The sequence below is a fragment of the Empidonax traillii genome, unplaced genomic scaffold, assembly GCF_003031625.1.
Source record: "Empidonax traillii isolate 1590-97213 ecotype Southwest subspecies unplaced genomic scaffold, ASM303162v1 scaffold379:size601899, whole genome shotgun sequence".
Lineage (NCBI taxonomy): Eukaryota > Metazoa > Chordata > Aves > Passeriformes > Tyrannidae > Empidonax > Empidonax traillii.
Genome location: NW_020955572.1, coordinates 20,146 through 42,086, shown reverse-complemented (window position 1 = coordinate 42,086; position 21,941 = coordinate 20,146). Strand labels below are relative to the sequence as shown.

Sequence of the window (21,941 nt, the reverse complement as noted above, 5' to 3'; positions counted from 1 at the left end):
CCATCTTGGGACCTATAACTTACAGTACTTATAAAACTATGTGAAGGTTTATAAAAGTCTATAAAAGTGCCACACACAATATAAATTGCTCACACATTCATTATGTTCCTCCCACACACACACATATCCCACTTTGGCAAAACAATAATGTATTATTTTAGGAAGATTTTTTAATAGCGTATATTAACCTATGAACTTTAACTTCACCTTTTGACCACTTGCCAAGATATGCAAATGCCTTTCATAGGTACTTTTTATGCTAATCTAAGTGCTTGACCTTGTCATAATGTAATGTTTTAATCATTTCTCTTAGAGTTATTATATTTTTTCAGAACTGTTTTCATTTTATAAAGCTCGAAGAATTACTCAATACTTCTCAAACCCACTTTGCAAAGACAGAAAAAGAAATCAATTAATTTGTGCCCCAAAAGAAAGCAGAGATTTTTCAACATTTTCCAATACAGATAACACTAAAACCAAAACAATCTTTTTTTTTTTTACACATCATTTAATAAAGCTGAGAACTTTTTTATTGTTAAGTTCCCTTCAGTCAAAAAAGATAATTTTAAGAATTTCATCTAATAGCCAGAGGGATTGTGTCATGTCTTACATTCTTACACTTTGTTGACTGGGCATCCAAAATTCCTTTATAACAAGCGAGTGCAATAACCTGATTTGAAATAAGGTCACTTAAACGTGGGTCCTATATCTCAGCATGTTTCACATTTGCAGAACTGTAAGGTCAGGTATTGTTTTCATTTTTTAATGATTCTGTGTCTATCACTGAGAGAGAAATCAAAGTTATTAATTCGGAATCTGTTTTGCATAATATGATACTTTTTGTTACCTGCATTTGATACTCCTATGACATCAGAAAGCACCTTAATGCCTATGATTCATTAAAAAAATGAGTGAAGAAAAATAATTTAAACATAAAAAATAGATTAAATGAAATGAAACATAATAAAATGTTTCTACAACCCTAATAGACAAATACGGATAGTATTTTGATTAATACTACTATTGGGATGGCCACTCCTACAAGACTCACTATTTTATGTTGAAAATAATTACAGAACAGTTTTCACTAGAAAATAGATAACTTTCCTATTGGCTCAAAACACTGGCTGCTACGAAAATGTTCTTTCACCATTACAGGAGTAACCTGGTATTCCACTGATCAGATTCAGAACCCTGTAGAGTGATTCTCACACAATCTATCGTTCTTTTTGCCTGGCAAGTGCAAGTTGCACTCCTGCTGCCCATGCTCCCAGCTCTTTCTTCCCTCATGCAGGATCAGTCACAGTGTCTTTGAAAATGAAGGCAGAAAAGAAGGAAGAAAAATCCATTTATAAGCATCACAGTAATCAATATCTGAAAGAAGGATTTCCATTTTCTCCCTTTAATATTATCATCATATGTCTGGCTTTGTCAATCACTTGAATTTTAGAGCCGGTAGGCAGCCTAAATGTTTTATCTCTTTGAAGTACTTAAAAAGCTTATTTGCATTCCTCAAAATTACCCAACGACTTGACTATAGAGGCTTATAGGTAGGAAATATCAGTTATTGATCAATTACAAAAGAATATGTTTATTTTACTTCTGAATAGTCACTATAGAAGGCAATTGAAGAAACATTACTTCTGCAAGGTGACTAATGTAATGTAGGAATTAAAATAATGTTATCGCTTTACCATTTAAGCTTTTCAGTTTTCCTGAACTTGCTCATTTTTTCCCAAACTCGACCATTTGTTTACTTTTAAAAAAAGATTCACCTAATGTCATCTCTTATCTACTAAAAGGCAATGTCATATTCATATACCAATGCTGAAATTACTTCAAGTTAATGGTACATTCTCAAGAACAGCATTTGTAACATTCTGGAAAACACACCATCTTCGCAGCAATGACATAACATAAATATTAAGATGATGCAACTCCCCTCAGGAGTTTCAAAACAAAAAGCCACACACACCAGCCAAAAAACCCTTTCACGCTTTCTTACATATTCACATAAGGTATCTGATCAAATTCTATTATTCTTTAAAAATCTAGTCATATCCTCTATTCATGCTCCTCCAAAGAATACAGCAACATCTGCCAGCTCTAATACCTTTTTTTTTTTTTTTTTTTTTTTTTTTTTTTTTTTTTTTTTTTTTTTTTTTTTTTTTAATGGGATTGATGAAAGGATTTTTGCTTTCTCCAAGAAAGGTTACTTTCAGGTTTTTTTCACCAAGAAAACTTTTTTTGGATTTGTGTCCGCTTATTTTGTCATCCTAGGGCAGATGTTTCAGAATCTGTTTCCTCTGTTCTATGAAAGCAAAGAATACAAAATACAGTTTTATCTTTAAAGTGACAAAAAGTGATGATAAAATCTCTACAATTTCTTCTGTAAAAAGATTCCTTTTCTCAGTGCTCTATGTATATTATATATGAACTGTATATTTAAAAAAAATTAAAGATATTTTTAAAAGTCTTTTTCTATCAATTTTTATGAAATTGTTATTACCATGAATTGTTCTCTGTGGTTTTTTTCACCACACATAACAATCCCAATTCTCTTTAAAGTTACTATTGCCGTGCATAACATACTAAAATACTAATAGTATCTTTAAGCTGAAAAATGAAATTGCATAGTCAGAGCAGGTAACATCAGGGACTGCCTACTGACAGCAACAGGATCTTAGACCTGCTTTATTTTCAGGTCATGAAACAAGGATGAGTCTAAGATCTTTGCTCTAAGATATTTAAATTTTATGGTAAAATTCAGCTTTTCACAAGAAGAAATAGAGTTCTAAGTGTTGAGTGTTATACATCATTCTTTCAGAGAAGTGAGTGAAAGAATAAAACGGTAAACAAAAAAGAATACAAAACACCTGAGAAAACAATGCTTTAGCCTTCTCTTATTATCTCTATTTCCCATTTGTTAATTCTCTCAAATACATTTGCCATTCTTGGCTTTATAAGTTCATCCTAATCTGTTTTAAAATACCTCCAAATTTGTTAAAACCAGCTTCACTTGTCATCACTGGAAGAAGGCAAAAGCATTCTGCTGTGATTCAGGACACTTAATCAGCTAGGATAATTACCGCAAACAAGGACAAAAGCCTAGCTCTCGATGAAAAATGCCTTTATAAATATTTTTATTATATTGATTTTAATTTTTAAGTTTTAATTTTAAAGTTTTAAAAAAACCCCAAAACTCTCATGTTGTGTAATGATTGTAAACCACGTAGGAATAGAAAGCACAGTGTTTGCATCTGCCTCCAAAACCACCCTTTGTCAAACCAGGGCTGTAGGCTGACTTCTGCAACCTCCTACTATTTACAATCTTTATGGTCAATCTTGTCTGTAGCACCTGAAGCACTGTTTAGAATATAACAATGTTATTACACCAGTCCTATGATTCCTTACTTTCTCCACAGGGGATAAAAAACAAAACAAAACAAAACAAAAATCACAGTTGCTTTCTTTCAAGTAAGACCTCTAAAACACCCTGGTACTGCATCACTACAAGCATTAGTGCAACAACTCTTAAAATTATTACCATAGATTTTTACTAGTACTCACAAATCACAATTATGTGTTTGACATTACCATTTCAAAGCCAAATGTCATGCTACAGATTTATTTAAATTGTTTTCCAACACTCTTAAGTGTGGCGGTTTGTCACTGATATACCATGCTTCTTCCTTATCTTCACAAGTTGATACATTTATAACAAAATGTGTATTAATATGTATTGAGATGTACACAAATGGATGCACATACATTGAAAATCCGCTTAAGTTTTGTGGTCTTGATTCCTTAGTACACAGCTCATACTAAGTTTTGCAATTAGCAGCAGAACACACTGTCTCAGTTCATGTACCTTGCTTAAATGACAAGTCACTGATTTATAACAAGCAAAGCAGAGGTTTACTCCTCTCTATCACATCCCAGGTTTAACTGACAAAATCATGACATTACAGAGAAAACAGATACAACAAGGTTGGTACAGTTTGTACAAGTTTTCTCCTGTTCCCTTAAAAATAAAAATGCTCAGCTGCCTTTTTTTCCCTATTCCCCCATAAAAAGAAAATGGAATATATATATTAGTAATAACGCAACCAGCAAATTGATTTGCTGCACTATCATGGAATGTTTTTCTCTACTGATGCATTTGTGTATGTTTTATTGTATTTAATTCTATCAGCTTTAGTTTTAGCACTTCAACAGGAAAGTGTATGGCACAATATAACTTCTGGAAGTATCTTAAAATCAGCACGTTCCACTTGAGATTCTAAGCTCTGCATTTAAACGAAATTTCTACTTCATTCACTGCAGTTGCTACTTGTCTTTCCTTTTTCACTTCATTTATATTGATGGCATTTCCACTATTATCATGGCTTTTCTCACACCAGCTGAGATATGGGTAGAGAAGACGGAATAATCCATTCTTTAAAGGGCAAAATTTACCTGAAATTGTTTTCTAACATCACATACAGCAGTGTATTTCAAGCTTAGTAGTTGATTTTCTCATAATGTATATGTCACATAGAACTACTTTGAGCCAAAATTGAAAAATTGAAGGAGTCATAAGGAACTTTATGCCTCTCCAGATTGTATCTAGCAATTCTGAGCTCCTCATTACACCTGTGAGGAAGAATAAGCCACTTTTACAAAGAATACATTCAAAGTATTCATGTTCAAGGATCTGAGTATCCCTTAATTGCATAAGTGAATCAGAGTTGCCTCAGAGTCTCTTTATGGCACACAACCTTGCAGCCATCCATTTTAATAAATGTTCGTTGCTCTCTAGCACAGCTTTACAGTGAGCGTTACTTCTACCCCCACCTTCTGCTTTAGCTTTCATTCTACAGTACTCAATTCCACTCATCACCGTGTCCATCTGCGTGGTTGATGCTGCTCTCACCTATAAGTTCATCTTCCTTAATCTGACAGTTTTAATTTCTTGTTCTCTCCACCTCCAAATGTACCACACCTCTTTTGCTTAAAAAGTAAAAATGAGGTTTTTTACAATAAACTGCTATATTACAGGCATCGTGTAATATAATTCTACCTACCCTGGACACCTATTTACACGTAACAAGTCTGAACTGGACTCATACTAGTCTAAATTCTGCTAAACAGAAACCTACATAATAGACAGAATCAAACCTCCTTATATATTATCTACTACGAGGTGCTGAGGGGTAATACAAGGGCACACTGGAATAGAACACGACAGTAGGTTTAGACAGGATATAAGAAAGAAATTCTTTACTATGAGAGTGATAAGGCACGGGAACAGGTTGCCCAGAGAAGTTGTGGCTTCCATTCTTGGAGGCATTCAAGGCCAGGTTGGATGGGGCTTTGAGCAACCAAACAGGTGTCCCTGTCCTTGTAAGGGGAGTTGTACTAGATGATTTTTAAGGTCCTTTCAAACCAAACTATTTTATGATTCTATGAATAAGGCTTGAAATGGACCAGCTGTCTTGAAAATTTTTAATGTTTATTACATGCCCTTTATTCTACAGCCTAAACTTATTATCTTCCCAAAATAATTTCAAAAGCATCCCAATATCCTTCATAGTTATAGATTCTAAGTTATGACACACACTTGGATAGAAAATTGTCTTATGAAAGGGTGCTCAGATTTACAAGTAATCTCTATATGTTATTTAAATTAAAACTAAAGTAGTATAAGCTAGAACTAGTTTTGCTGTTGTGATTATGTTAGGTCACTGGTGACAAAGGCGGTGACGTTTTTAGATGATGATGTTAAACAGGCGTTGGAAGAATACTTGCAAGCTGCAAACAGCACTGCTTTACAGTTGATGAGTTTTTAAGAGAATGTTGTACGTCTGTGTATCAGTGCCTCACAAAACTTCTGTATTCTGGCACTGGTTAACAGCTATGGCATGCCCACAGAAGAAAGAATCCCTTCATATCATGTAGCCAGCTGTCAACTTACTGCACTCTAATCCTCCAAGCGCTCCTTAGATAGATGGACGAGCACCAGTTCTCTCACTCTTGTGGAGGAGGAAGAGGAGAAAAAACAAAAAAAAAGAGACAGAAGGGTTTCCAGCTTGGTATTATCTTTTCTGTCACTACAGGATCTCCTGAATTTATGAATGGTGCCTGCTAACATCAGAAAATGGGAAGATAAAACTGACAAGCTGACATAGAGGTCTGCACAGACAAAACATATAGCAACAAGAGTATAGTAAGAAAGATGATAAATCAGCAAAAATGGGTTGCCAAATTATTAATTATGGAGGATGATCTGCTGGATTATACTAAATTATTCTATTGATGTTTTTGTACATTATACGAACATCAAAATTTTCCTTTTTCTTTTTTTTTTTTTCCTCCTTATTATGGAAAGAAGGATAAATTTCTCATAGGTCGGGAGCATGTCTCCTTCTAGCCTCAGACAGTTAACTCATCTCATAGTGCGCCTAGGCAGTGAAATTCATGCATGTACATGACAAGCCCAAACCATCAAAGAGTACCACTTCTATTACATACTCACTATGCAACAGGTCTGTACACTGTGGTCAGTCATACTGCCAAATATGCAGAAATTCACTGAGTGAGTTTTTGGAAAAAAAACCCAACAGTTTCAAACAAAGCAAAGATATTTTCATTGACATCTACAACTGAAACTATTTTTAAATCATAAACTATTACTTGTGCTATTGCTTGAGGCAAGAAAATCAAATATATTTAAATTGTGAGGTTTTCTAGTCTGCTAATTCACACACATAAAGAGGTAATTTTAAAGATGAAAATTTAATATAAAACAGATTCACCCACGATGAAATATGTGTACTAGACTATCACTGAAAAAAAAAAATAGTCAATAAAACTGCTAAAAGAAGTTTTACTAACTACTGTAATGTTGTTTCACAGTCTTTAGTTTAGCATGACAAAAATTCTATTTCATGTCCGAATTACATTTCTCATTCTGTTTTTTAAAAAAAACAAACTCGACTCGATTCCACAAAATAATCTGGCAGCCAAAGTTCTTCTGCCATTTAGAAAGTTGGTAATGTTCCTATTTTAATTTGATTTCTTTCTATCAGTGTTCATAAACATCCTTAGTATAGGCTCTTCCTTACTTTCTCTTTCTCCCTTCCCTAAATTACTCTAATGTGAGTTCCACAAAACAGTACTGACGGGATAATACATAATCTATTCCTTCTCCATTCAAGTCACTATAAAGCATCTCTTACCAGGGTTTATTTCAGGTTTCAGACATGACTGCATGAACATTAAGCCATGTTGAGTGAAAACATGAAGTACTGCAATGGAGCAAAGTAATATATGAACATGGAGAAGAATTATTTGAAGAGAGAGAAAACAAATATATAAAACTACAAGAAAAATGCCATAGGAGCAAATCCTGAAGAAACAAAATCATGCTCTAAAAGGTAAAATAGCAATAATCAGTATTTACATGATGGTGACATCAAGACAATTGTGGTTCAGCTTTGGGGGTTTTGACTTTGACTTTTTCCATTTGAATCATGCAGAATTTGGACAGTTCTCTGAATATTTCAAAAATTATTTCAAGCTGTTCAGAAAAATTGAAAAATAAGACATGTAAAGCCTCAGCTTTTGCTCTGCTCAGTTGCTGCTAGAAGGTCTATATTTTCATACAACTAGGGCCTTTGCTAGTGCCTCAGCTGGGCACCCCTGGTACTCTGCACACTGTTAACACAATGTTTATTGTGATTTAGATTACTAACTTCATCTTCAAAGTCATGACTGCAAAACAACAAATGCACCACTCAGCCTCAGAACTGAACATGTTTCCAAATACTTTGCTTTAGAAGACCAACCACAAATTCAGCTGAAATGCACTGAGTGACAAAACGTCTGTGGTTACATGGGGAAGCATAAAAGTAATCTATTAAGAGATGACATAAATGGAAACATACTTTCTGCCCCACTCTGGGGCAGAAAAAGCATTTCATGATTTGTTTGGGAAAGCATCTGTTTTTTCAACAGAAGTTTTTTGGGGGGTTTTGGTTTTTTGTGGTTTTTTTTTTATTATTTTTTTTTTATTTTTTTTATTTTAAAACTCTTGAGAGCTGACAGTGCTATTTTTTCCAGTGGTATTTTTCCCTCTCTACTTCATAGTTACCTCAAATTTTATTTTTATTGCAACCATTATAGGTTCAGGCATATATAAACTACTTTATCTTTTCATATCTGAATTATTTTGGTAAGAGAGTAAACTGTAGTATCTAATTGGACTAGCATCCAGTCTGCTGATCAAATACAGAACCTCCTTTTAGACAGCAGTTGGAAAAGAACACCTAAAAGGAATTTAACAGGAAAGTGACCAGAGGCAAAACTCTATTGCCCAGAACAGTTTTGTTACACGCCAGAAAAATTAGTTGTCCTACCTGTATGCTAGCTTAGAGGATTGTTCTAGCTCTCCAAATACATTTTTTAACTTTCCTTTTAAGTACAGTGTGAACCAAGAGCTCTGTGGCAGCAGTCTTTCAAAATTAAATAGGTTCCTAAAATTTGTTTAGCATCTGCTGCCTCATGCATTCTCCCCTTTCCTTTATTATTAGGGGGTAAATGAAACTAACTGAGCAATGATTACAGAAATAAAGTCCTGTCATAGTCCTTTTTACTAAGTTAGCTTTAAGCTAAGTGCCCAGTTTCCAGTGTCTTTTCATCCAAAAGCCTCTTCAGGTCTTTGATCATATTTTTAACAGCTATGAAATGTTCCTGTTTCTGGTATGTGTCCTCTCTCAAGGTGGCCTTAGATAATACTGCTATTAAATAAGTTGTGAGACCTCACTCAAAAGGATTTCTTAACATTTACAGACTATTCTCTTTACCATTCTTTACAAATTTCCAAGTTTTGTTTGTTTTTATGAATACTGCATTTGCCTAAGTTTTCCAAGTCCTTCATAATGACACTTTGTGTTTGCTTCTCATTTGAACATATAGACATTACCGATTCTAACAGAAATTACCTTGGTTTACAATTTGAAGATAGGAGAGGTGAATTAGAGCGTGACAAAAGTATTGTAGAGTAGGTAAAAAACCTCCAGCATTTGTACTTTGAAGTCAATGGTTATATAATGTTATGTAATTTCTAGATGTCAGTACACTTCTAGAATATGAAAGAAATTCAATTTTCCAGAAACATTAAATCTGTAGGGAAAAGGGCTAAAGTCACACTAGAAGTGTTGCTATTGTTGGTTCTCTACGAAGGAATTTTATGGATAGAAAGGTAGAGAGTACAGAGGCCTCCAGCTCTGGCTAGAATAATGGATAAGGGAACACCAAGTCCTCACTTCCTAATTCCTAACATGCAAGTTTTTTTTATGATATCTAAGATCATCCAGATAATCTTGGTTGTAACTTCATACCCTTCAGAGACCCTAGTAGCATGCCTCAAAGATGAAAAATCAGTCACTGATATCCTCAGGATATCACTTTCCTGTAGTCATATGTTTATTGCTCTACTCCCCAGCTTAAATCTCCTCTCAAATAATCTTTTCTCTAATTTGCCTCTTCTTTGCACCAGTGAGTTTGCGGATGAAGAGCAGATGATGTCTGGGGTTATCTTTTTTTTTAAAAAAAAAAAAGCCCAAGAGTAAAACTTGGAACATAACTAGGGTTGAACCTCAGGATCAGAATTAGCTTTTGTAAGTAAGCAAATCTTGGTACTGTAAAGATTAATTGGACATGCAAGTGGTGAACACAAAGGCAAGAGGAATGCATTCTTCAAGATGTGCAAATGTTTTCAGAAAAATTTAGGTGCCGAGATCTTCAGTAGATTAAGAAATTAGGTAATCCCTGAATTACAATGAAGGCAATTATTTTAAATTTTGACACATATGGAGCTCTCTGGTAAAAAAAAAGCCCACCCAGGTATATTCCTCTGCGAAACATCTTTCTCAGAGGCATTATTTCTAAGATTCAAAAGGCTGTAAAATAACATTTGTTATTTTAGGCTCTGCATTAAAATAATCTACAGTTAGGGAATAAAGAATAATAATTGGAAAACAGAACAGAAAAATTATGTCCTCATGCACCATAATGATTGAAAACATCAAGAATTAAATTACTTTAAGTCACAGTGAAAATTAAGTGTTGATTACTACATATGCCCCAAGATGATAATTTTGAATGGCTTGATCCACAGGAGCTATGAACCAGTTCAGTGGTCTGTTAATCACTCTACTCTTTTAGTTAGTGGAGAAAAGTTGTCCTGAACATAGGAGAAAATTGAGATTTTTTTTCTGTGTGGTTTTGTTAGTTTGTTTTGGGGTGTTTTTTGTTTGTTTCTCTTTTATTATTTTGTGGAACAGTCTAGGAGCTGCAAGTCTGTGTCTATTAGAAAAGTGTTACCTTGTAGGTAACAATCTGTTGCTATTGTACCTGCAACTTCAGGTAATAATCAATCTACAAAATTATGATATATCCTGAATTCTGTGCACTTTCACAATCCCATAAAAATCAACACTCCACTACTATAAAATGCCCATATAAATTTTACACCCAACGTTTACCCCGCCTTGGTTGTTCAAATGTATCACTGAAGGTCTGTATTTGACGGAAGTCTCCTTCAAAGGAATTGAACCAGAACATGCTGGAGTCACAGCTGCTCTGAGTGCAGGCTTCCTCAGGAACAATCTGCTTCTTTGCCTCACCTAAAAGTTTTGTCTAGACAAAATTTGAGTATTTGTCTGAGAATTCTGGACACAGACTCTACAGCGACATGCATCTTGTGGATAATCTGCCCATGTAAAATAAAACCAAAGCATCCCCAGAACCACTGGACAAATACTACCTGAATTAAGGAAGTGAATCCCACCGATTTAAGAAGTTTTAAATCCAGCCTTAACTGTATTGTTACTGTAAGAAATTATTATTTTCACTACCACTACAGAAATGCAGAATGTGCCCAAGGGTTTTAGGAAAATTATTTGTATGGTTTAAGTGTTCCAATATGTAGCATTTGACATAATACAGAAAAAAAAAAGATGCATTTTTTTAGGCAATAAGGATCTGAATATATAGAAGCCTGTGGAAAAAGTCATACCTGCAAGTAAAATATTACTGTTCTCTTCTAGTAGCCTACAGCATTTTGTAAAGTAAACTTACTTTTGACAATCTGGACACATGAAAAGAGTTTTGGCATTTGATTTAAATGAAAGATAAACATATTACCAGACACCAAACATACCCCTTATATGATTAACCATGTAACAAAGACAAACATTTAGTGACCTTTGATATACTTTTACTATCCTGAGTACACTATTTAATTTCCAAAAGCAGTAGTACGTTTTACTGTAAAGTAGCAATATGTGCAAATACTTCACTCTATGATGACAAACATCTCCAGCAACTACAATGAATGTATTTTTCAACACTATAAACCTTAAGTGTATTATTTTACACAAATGGAAATTAGTACAATGCTTTCTGTTCCCTAAACATTACTCCTACTCAGTTTCAGACACTTTTCTCACCACTGGTACGTAAGAAAAACAACAGATATACTCTGAGCCTCTAAATACAACTTATGAACCAAAACCTTCAAATAACATGAAACACATAAGAATTGATGCTAATTAGTAATAAAATCACCTAATTATAATAAGATTCAAATTTTAAAACCTGTAAAAGAACACTCCATAGACAAGCATCCTGAAGTTCTACTATTTAAGAGTATTTCAGTAACACTGAAAGAGAAAAAAAAAGCCTGCAAACACATAACCCACCAACAAATTAAGCACGAACTGATTACAAATGTTTGCATCAGCTAATTTGGAATTGATAATATTCTAATAAAGTACACTGAAAACTGATACTGGCAGCTAAATTTTTAAAGTACTATAAAAACAAATTACAAGCTTGATGGGTATTTTTAAGAAAGGGCATTGAACTGTTCCTGAATTGATTTCACCTGATTTTTCTAATAAAGGAATATTCAAAGATTTTATTCTTATAATTTTTTATAATTTGCATGTTTCTAGTAGTACACAACAATTCATATTGCTATGGACTATAATCACAACTTTACAGTTAAGGACAGAGAAATAATTTATAAGCACTGTCTGCATCATTCTTTATTTTTTAACAAAAAGGCAAGCTTTTTAAGTAGATTCTCAGGAATACTGTAAGGGAAAAAACCGTTTTAAAATAAAAATGCAACAAAAGCTCACATAACATTTTTATTTACAGGACAACACATTAACATGCCCCAAGATTAGTCAAATATTGCATACTTTAAGAGCAATACTTTCCTAGATAAGACATCACATTCTTTCCTGTCATCTAGTTTATGACAAGTGTCCTATCTCACTGCTTTTTAGTGGGTGGTACAACTGAGAGTGCCTTCAGCCATTGTCAGAAAGACAAAAACATATTTCAGCAGATATCCACTATTCCTGAAAAAAACCTCAATCCTAATTTATAATCTTATTGTAGAATTTGAGAGTAGGACACTCATGGTCACAGAAAAATTCATCATGCCAACTGATCATCCAGTGCACCCTCTTGCTCCTACAGGCAACTGAGAATCTGAACAAGCACTGGAACAGGTAGAACATGAGTAGTTGCAGGACTTACTAAATTAACTGAAGTCCATAAGAATTAGTCTAGTGTAGGACTCCACATTTTCCTTTAAAAAAGACGTATCATGGATTTTGAAACGGAGAAGTATAGTAGAAAACACTTGTTTTGCTAATAAATAAGATAGCGAAGTTCTGTTTAGGTCTCCTTTGTTTAAAGTTTGCTTTGATCTCCTACAAAACATATATTACGTACTAAGAAAAAAATCCCTAACCATTAAAATATTCATATTTCATATTTTTAAAGACAAAGGTTGGGTGGGGAAGGGGTTTGGGGTTTTTTTTACTTCTTAAGGACAGCAATTTTTGAGTCTAAGTTACAACCTTAATAAATTATAAGGTTGATACAGATAACACTGGTATTGCAATATACAATGCAACCTACATGTGTCTTCCACTAGCGTTAGCAAAAGTTCCATATAGAGAGAGAATGAATTCCATTAGAAGACCCTGTTTTCTTCTAGCTGTGCAACTCCCCCCTACAATGAATGGAAGAAACACGTGCTCACTAAGGAATGAACAGACCTTCACAACATATGCAAGACATATGATGCATAGTGTTAGTCATCTTTTTCCCTTCAACTGAAATGAAACGGAGAGTAAAAAAAAAGCTTTGTTTTCTTACTTTATCAAACTAAATTGTATAGCATATAAAAATCTCCAAAATATTCAAATTTTCACCTCTTTTAAGTCCACAAGAGTCCCAATTATTTTCTTAGCAAGTTCAATTAAGCTACAGCTAAGCAAATTTCCTTTTCAGTACTTTGTAGAGTGTAAGTATGATCACAATGCATAGTTACACAATAATTGGACTAATCAAAGCTATATAATGTCAGCATTGTGAATGAAGTAGTGTTGCTCATTAGCCTTTTACAAAAGAATTACTATAAATTCAGTCTACGTGCAGCAACACTTCCTGTGCAAACAAACACAGATAATGCAACAAGCTTGAAACACTGCCAAGCTGGCAGACTGGCAGCACAAATTATGCAAAGAACCAGAAAGCCTTCAGTAGATTCAATAGAGCTTGGAGGATAAGAATGATTAAGTGCTTCTGTGTACAACTACAAATCACAGTAATGAATCAGACTAAAATTTCCAATAAGGGACTTAACTGCACCAGCTGGCCTTCTTCAGTAGCATTATAATGTGAAATGATGACATCCTAAAGAGTGGTGTTTGCAACTTTCACAAAATCTGCCCAAAGCAAGTCCTTTGTTTTGCTTCAGTTTTTTGAAAGGCTGTGTTGCTTTTTTTTTTTTAAATCATAATAAAGCATTGCAGCACCTAAAAATATAGAAAAGTTACAAAGCCATACTTTTCCTTCTTCTCTGATTATTTTCCTTTTCTAACCAAATGAAAGAATCTCCCATGTCAGTTCTGACTCTCAAAACTGCTCACACTCTTTAATATAACTACAGAATTGTAACTAAAGCTTTTTCCCCCCCCTTTTTAAATCAAAAATTTAGTGGTAACAAGCCTACATTGCAAATCCTCTTTCTTTTATTGTACCTCATAGTTCAAAGTATGATGTTTTGAAAATCTGAAATACATATATCCATACAATATGAACAAAAAGAATACATAGGCATATGCACATATTTATTCATATATATGTATGTTCATGTACGTATGCACATGTGTCCATATGTGCATTTCTATTCAAACAGGCCCCTCACATTTTTGGACTTTGTCACTTGTTATGCTTGGGAACATAATCTAAGCCATGCAGTGCCCACATCCATGGAAACAGAACAGGTTTTGTCTTGCTTTTCCATGGAATCAGTGTTACTCTGAGCTTCTGTCACATCATCCAGGCTAATCCACCTAATGCTTCAGAGCCCAACACTCATCACTTCCAAGCTGAGATGGAATGTTCTCCTCAAGTTATAATACTAAAATGAACACACTCAGGGAAAAATTTCTCTTTACCTACCTTATATAAAAATCCATTTAGACTGGTTTTCCACATTTTTCAGAGAAACTGTAAGAGTGCAGGAGTCCAAGGCAAGATAATGGTCTAGACGACCAACTATTTGAACCAAATCAGCACTTTAAAATGTCACTTAACTCAAAACCCTAAAGGAAGTTGTAACAAGATTAAGTGCTAGTACAAAATATATCAAGGTATCCAACTCCTCTACCTTAATAAATTAAATTAGGTGATATAACATCTCTACCACTATCAGCTTCTGTGAGCCTATAATAAAGTGAGGCTCTTTAATACACTTTAATAGCAAACTGTGGTAACTTGAAGACTGAGCCCACAGGTGAAAATACTAGAAAATGTTTAATAATCACTAAATTCAGGTCCTATTCCACAGAGGCTTGGGGCAGGAAGCCATTATCACTAAACTTAACTTTCAGAACTCTTTCACAGAACTCTTAAGATTAAGTCACTAATTCTTAGAGAGTGAATTCTGTATCATTAAGCCCTCTAAATTGCTCACCTTCTACCCAGCTGTGCAACTTTCAGAGGTACCTAACACATGAAATAAAAACTGAACCTAAAATGCCTGAATTGTTGAAGAAGGTAAAAAATCCAATGGGAAGAAAAAATAAGTTCAATGTCGTTACACAAGTAAGAGCTGTCAAGTCTTTAAATGTTCCTACTCTGTCTTAACATGCTGTGGATATAACAGGGTAGACACAAACATAATATATTTCTGCTGTAGCAGAGAACTCGTGTGTTGATCTGCACATTTTACACAAACTCGTAAGAGCGTAGCAGGACATTTACAATGGGGTCAGGGGGCATTACTTCTGGTGGGAAATTCCTAAAAGAGAAAGATCTACGTGTACCTAGAAAAAGTCCACACACCTTTAATGCACTGAATAATTTAATGCCTCTAAGGATTCACTGCTTTAAGTTATCGAATCAATTTTATGTAGTACTTTTTTTCTACTTCTGGAAGAAGAAAAAGAGACTATTTTCTCAGATTCCACTGGGTTCAGTAAGTACCAGATTGGTCACTAGGTTCTAAATTATCAAAGACACTTGGCTTTCCTTGGAGTATGATCTTTGGCTCAAAACTGTTTCACAACTACCTGATTTTCAGAACTTAATTAGAACTTCACCTATACACTTCTTTGTTTTGTACAGTAGTCTGTGATTCACAGAATATTAGTCTTATTGAGAACTACAGCATGTGTCAATTATAATATTGTCTGTTTCAAATCCAAGAGGAAATTAACTATTCATCAAGACCTGAAGATCTGTGATACCTTGCCACTGAACTAACTCTTTCACTTTCCTGAGCTTGCTTAGCTACCATCCTCCATGGCCTTAATGAGCTCCTACGTGTTGTGCTGACAGCACATATCCCTTCTTTCCTTGCTCAAAACAGTAACAAGAAGTACATGAAGATTTAAGGATTTATCTTTACCACCTGCTGCTTTGAATATACAAAAAGTAGATAACTTCTGTTAGTATCATGAATATTCTGCCTGTGACCATAACATTCACATCAACATATCCCAGTATTAGTAATACTGTTTTCTAATATTCTACAAGTTCTATCTGGAGTCGAATGAGGCATACTCCAAAGTATTTCACTATTTCATGTACAGTTTTTTTTTTCCCCCATAAAGGCTATCACTTAATCAATAAACTGGAAAGCACCACTTAGCCATGGGAAAAGTTAATGACAAACTCCCAAATTTAAAAGAATGAATTAAAAATTCTATTTTACACTATACTTTGAATTACCCGTTTATGATACAGTCTAGTGCAGGCAGCTACTCCCTTCCCACAGCAATCCACATGGAACTACTTGGATAAATAACATTTACATATACATCCTGCATGTTTTCCCCTCCTCAAGTACTTCCTCTTTCTTTCGTAGGATGAAAGAAGAGTGCTAAGAGTGTAGCACACAGAAAACAGCTTCCACCATGGTTAGAGCCACCAGAGATGCTACCTGCTGCTAACAAAAATCTTGCACCTTTAAGTGTGCCTCTCATCATTTCTAAAGCTCTGGTACTGCAAACTACTCTCATGACCAATGATCTACAACACTTATTTCACCTTTTTGTCAAATACTATTCAGTCTTTCCAGGACAGAACATAAAGGAAGCTCTTGTCTGGGAATGCTGTGGCACCACAGAAGCGTGCTAGAAGAGAACTTGCCATCTTGGCAGTCTACCAGAAAAGGAAATGAGCCTTGAGATTAAACTGAGGGAAGACCATGATCTCAGCTGTCATGGAAACTGAGGAAATAGCAAAACCATAGGCTTGTCTGACACATAACTCCATGAAAAGTGCAGCGAGATGCAGTAGCTGGTTTTGAAACCACTCGAAGGCAAGCACACTGCAGCAAGATCACAGGGCTGAAATCCCCAAGCTAACCGAAAGGTTAATAGTTCTGAAAGCACAAGTAAAATCATCACTAAAGTGTGTTGTTCACATTAATTAATCCTATTGGGACCTTATCATATCATGTCACTAACAGCCTTGCAGATGGTTGGGGTATCTACCCATGTTTCACTGTGTGGAACTGAGGTGCCCTCAGTAATCCATATAGGGCTACAATAGTCTGGAGATTGTGCTGTACAGATAAGAACACCTGGGAGTATGGACTGAATAATGATGTCTATGCCTACCTCTTTTTTTTCTGCAAGTCGATTTCCTGAAAACAACAAAAGAAATTACTAAATCGATTCCTCCATTTGATAAAATTATCAGAGTTCACTGATTAGCAACCTCTCTGTTCATGCAATTACCTAAAAAAGGTAACAGAATTTAAATACAGAAGTTTATGAACTAGGTAATAGGGTTGCTTGGGAATGTTGCTACTAATAATAGAAAATTTAACTATAAATCTGAGCATTTCAACTTGATGACAGCACAGCAAAATCTATTCAGCTATAACTGTATTTCATGCTTCTTTCTCTAGGGTAGCTCAAAGATGCCCATAAACTTTTTATTTATCTTGGAGGTATGCAAAGTCTCCTCTTCCCTGACTGTCTCTTGAGGATCATCTTTGCCACTGTATCAATTCACATGCTTAAAACTACTTTTCCTGTGCAAGAGTCTTGCGAATAATCTCTGGAGCATTTATGAATCTGTATACATCCAAATTGAAATCTATGGGCGAGTGCTTTATGAAGAGTTCCCAGTAATCTATCAAAAAGGTCTCAACTGTTTTTCCAGAAAAAACTGCCTTTTCTTACTTGTTTATGTTATCCAGTCTTTGAAGAACACTGCATGTGTACACATATAAACTAAGGAAAAAGGAAAATTACTGGGATTATATTTTGCAAATACTTATTCCCAACAGATTACACACAACTGATATATCAGTAATAGATAAAGGCAGATAATATAACTGGACAGTTGATAATATAAACTTTCTCACTGAATTTTTACCAAGACTTATGAAGAGTTCCTTTGGGAACTCTGAAAAACAGATGCTGAAAATCAATATACAAATTATAGGTATCAGTGAAGGAATAACTTGTTGGGCCAAAGAAATTATTAGTGGTAAAGAGACCCAGCAGACATGACTGCTCATGTATATGCTATTCATACTCTTATCCCACCATGTTCAGAAAGGTCAGAGACTGCATGAAGAAAACCTTTTTCGAAAGAACAAAGCAAATTATTTCTCCTTGTAGTATGCAGTAATCTGGAGGAACAGGGAGATCTAAGCTTGGGAAATCCCTGTCTCGTCATCATACAGCTTACAAGATTAGACTTACTGTGCTTTTTCCAATCACCAAATCGGTGCCCTTCCAAAGTTTCACATTATTGATTGTATTATATTCAGACAAATTTTACCTCTTAAAATATAACCTTTCTAAAAGATTACCAAGAACTGAAGGAGGAATAATACAGGGATGAAGACTGATGTCAACAAGTTTCTTCATTCAACCACAGTACATATCGTCCTCTAAACTAAAAATGTTTTCAGTCCTCATCTACTGCATGTATAATTAACTTGGAGATGTCAATTTTTTTTTCACTATTTCTGATGACATGTGCAACACCTCTTAGAAATTTCAAATTACTGTGTTTTCTTGGACAGTTAGCGCTGACATATTCCTGACACTTTGCATGCAGTTGAAATTACACTACCTAGCTTTGTCTGATAGTTCTTGCACCTTATATAGTACTTTATCAAATTAAAATGCCTAGTTCTACACTGAGATTGTTTAATATAATAATGTAACTCTGCAAATACTGTCAAGTTTTTTTGCTATTAACTTCAGCTGCAGATCAAGAACAGTTTAAACCTTTCCTTTCACTATGTACTATCTTGCTTGTTTCAAAAGCTCCAGATGGATGTATTTAACATAACTAGCCGCTCAGAACAACATTTCTTCTATCATTCATGAAACTGTAGTTGAAATAATCCTCTTCCAACAGACAAGGAAGTCTTTTATTTGCCTTAGCTCTTTTCAGTCCCTACTGAGCAAAGCACTGAAGCAGACACCTAGCTAAACCAAGTTATAGAAATTTAGCCATTCTACTATGTCTCATTTCCCACAATGAAGTGCAAAAAAATCTAACAATCTCAAGCCACAGTGCAACTTGACTCCATCTCCTCAGCACACAAAAACCATGACACAACCAAATGTACGGTTCAGGCCCTACATATTCATATTTCTGCTCCAGATAATGCTACAAAAGTACATCACTTTATCATGTATTTTTTCCTTATATTTAACCAGGCCAGCATGATAATAAAACTGGAATGCACAGAAGAGGAGAAAAAAGGGGGAAAAAAATCCAACCTCAAACAACTTACACTGTATTAGGCTGTTACCCACACTTTAAGAGGCAGTTTTGAGTTCTCTAGTTTCATATAAGAAGGGATGCTGTCAAAGTAATGTACAGCAGCAGGACATTATCATAATCATTTTATTGATTTGCTACTGGCACAGTGGGTATTTCCCTAAATCTATTTGTACCAGAAGCTTGCCATATTTAAATATGTACACCTTCTATTTTACCAGCCTATCGAAAAAATCAAATATTAAACATTATAATCAAACTATGCATACATAATTACTGCTAAAATCCACCTCTACTATTCTTATATGTTGTTAACTAACTAAACTAATTATAATGGATTTATGGTTTAAAAGTCAGTCATGAACACTATAAAAAATGTCTACAGGATTAACTTTTGAAGTATTTACCTGTGAGTAAGCCTTCGGTGACTAATGCAAACAGCAGTTTGTTGATCCTGTGCAACACAGACTTTATGGCGACTACATTTCATCTTCAAACATGGATCTTTAGCCGGATCTAAAGCTAAAAATAGTTTTAGAAATTTGTTAAAAATTATCTAGAAACATGCAATTTAAACAAGAAACACCACATAAAAAACCCACTAAGTTTGTGGAGAGGGTTGGCTTGCTGGTTGCACAGCCTGGACTGAAAGCAGCTGTCACCAAGAAAAAAACGCAGCTGTTTTCTAGGTAGAGAAACTGCTCACTGCTATATTCTTTTAACAATTGCCACTCTCTGACTGTAATCTCCAAATACTGCTATTTCCAACTTGAAAGCATTTTCCCTTAACTATTTACTAAGATACAACTGGGTTCTTCCAACTCAGCATTAAGTGGTGAACAATGGCACTGAATTTACTGAGAAATTATTACTCAGATGAGATTTTAGTAAAAGTAAAGTATGCAGCCAAGTGATTTGTATGACTCTGACTCTCTATATAAATTGCACTTGCTTCTAGGCCTCTATTTCTTTTTTTTTTTTTTTTTTTTTTTTTTTTTTTTTTTTTTTTTTTTTTTTTGGTGAGTTTTGTGAGCTTTGTGAGTTTTAGAGGGGGTTTTTTGTAGCTGATCCTTTAGGTATCCTCTATTCTCATTTTTCATGTACAATTTCAACTAAAAACAGTGATTTCTGGCTGTACTAAAAGAGTCAAATAATTTTGTTTGTTGCTTATTACTAAACTTACATTTTTCTTGAGTAGTCATGCCTACACAACTATAGAAAAGCATCTGCCAATTTAAGCTCTCTCTAGAAGCAATCAACTTCTGCCTTCTCTCATCTCATGGTGTCTTTCAGGTAGATCTAAATATTCCAAAACTAATTTTTTTATCCCTATCAGAATCCTTTTTTTTTTATCAAGGAAGAAAGCTATGAACAATTAGAATCCCCTTTCCCTCTGTTCTTCACTTTAGCATGTTACTGTCCAATATGCAGTTATATTTCAGAAATTTCCCATGTTTTACATCTGCTTATAAAATATCACAGAATCACAGAACATTCTGAGTTGGAAGGGATGCACAAGGATCACTGACTCAAACTCTTATCCCTGTACCCGAAGAATCACACCATGTGCCTGAGAACATTTATTTGCATATATATTTTCCAAACAAAAAGGTTGTTTTTCTTCTTCATAATCAAAAGTAAGCTTTTAATCACATCTTTATTTGACCTGCCAGATGATACTAACATAAGACTGCTAACTGTGCATGTACCCAGGAAGCAAGAACCAAGCCGATCATGAGTTGCACTTTTGAGGTATGACGTTGCAGCGCTAAGTAGGATTAACTATAGTCTGACTTCTTCAGTTTTATTTCCTTCTTAATAATATATTCAGCTGAGTAAAAAAAATAAACAATATTATCAACAGAGCAGAAAAGTGATGGAATAATTAATATAATAATTAATATAATAATAATTCAATGCAGACAGAAAAGTAGTATTTTGTTAATTACAGCATAAGACATATGAAAAGATGTAGTCTTCTTTTTACTTCTACAGCAAGCCAGCCATAAAAACACAACAAATATCCAGAATAAATCCAACTACAACAACTCTATGCAAATGGGAAGCAAGCACTGCAAAAAAAATTACTGAACTAGGATAAGAGAGTTGGAGTCAAAATTACTGAGAGCATATTCCGTATCCTTCTACAGTTTACTTTAGATTCCACATCAAATACTTCCTTTGCTTAAAGTCAGGTAGAAAGTAATGCCAGCCCTTAGTAAAAATGAAGAGATAATCACTTAAGGTACTCCTGCAAGTACTTCTTCCCAGAATGTTCCCTGGTTGGAGACACTAGGGTAGCAATACTGGATTATAGTCTATCTTCAGCTGTTTTGCAAAAGTGAATAGGTCAATGAAATAAAAAAAACATAAGCAAGAGAAATCTGAAATCATATAAGGATGCTGAGTTCAGTATCAAGTAGAAAACAGGTTTCAGGAAAAGGGGTGAATGGGGGAGATCATGTAACTATTTCCATTGAAATAGTTCTTGGGACTCTGAAGGTGTGTTTTGACAATTCCATCAAAATGCAGCAAGCCATAAAACATGGTTTTGGCAATATGGTACATATTGGCAATATGTTACAGGCAGAACCCATCTTTGTAAG

At 34.6% G+C, this 21,941-nt stretch overlaps 1 protein-coding gene across 2 annotated transcripts in view; it reads right to left on the bottom strand.

The window, feature by feature from the left end:
- The window catches only part of SPOCK3 (SPARC (osteonectin), cwcv and kazal like domains proteoglycan 3), a 114,402-nt gene that overhangs the window by 75,350 nt on the left and 17,111 nt on the right, over positions 1-21,941 (bottom strand). For both annotated transcript variants that reach the window (XM_027893079.1, XM_027893080.1), the window contains one exon: positions 19,743-19,857. In XM_027893079.1, the coding sequence (XP_027748880.1) occupies positions 19,743-19,825 (83 nt within the window). In that variant the 5' untranslated portion in view covers positions 19,826-19,857. The remainder of the gene's footprint in view (positions 1-19,742; positions 19,858-21,941) is intronic.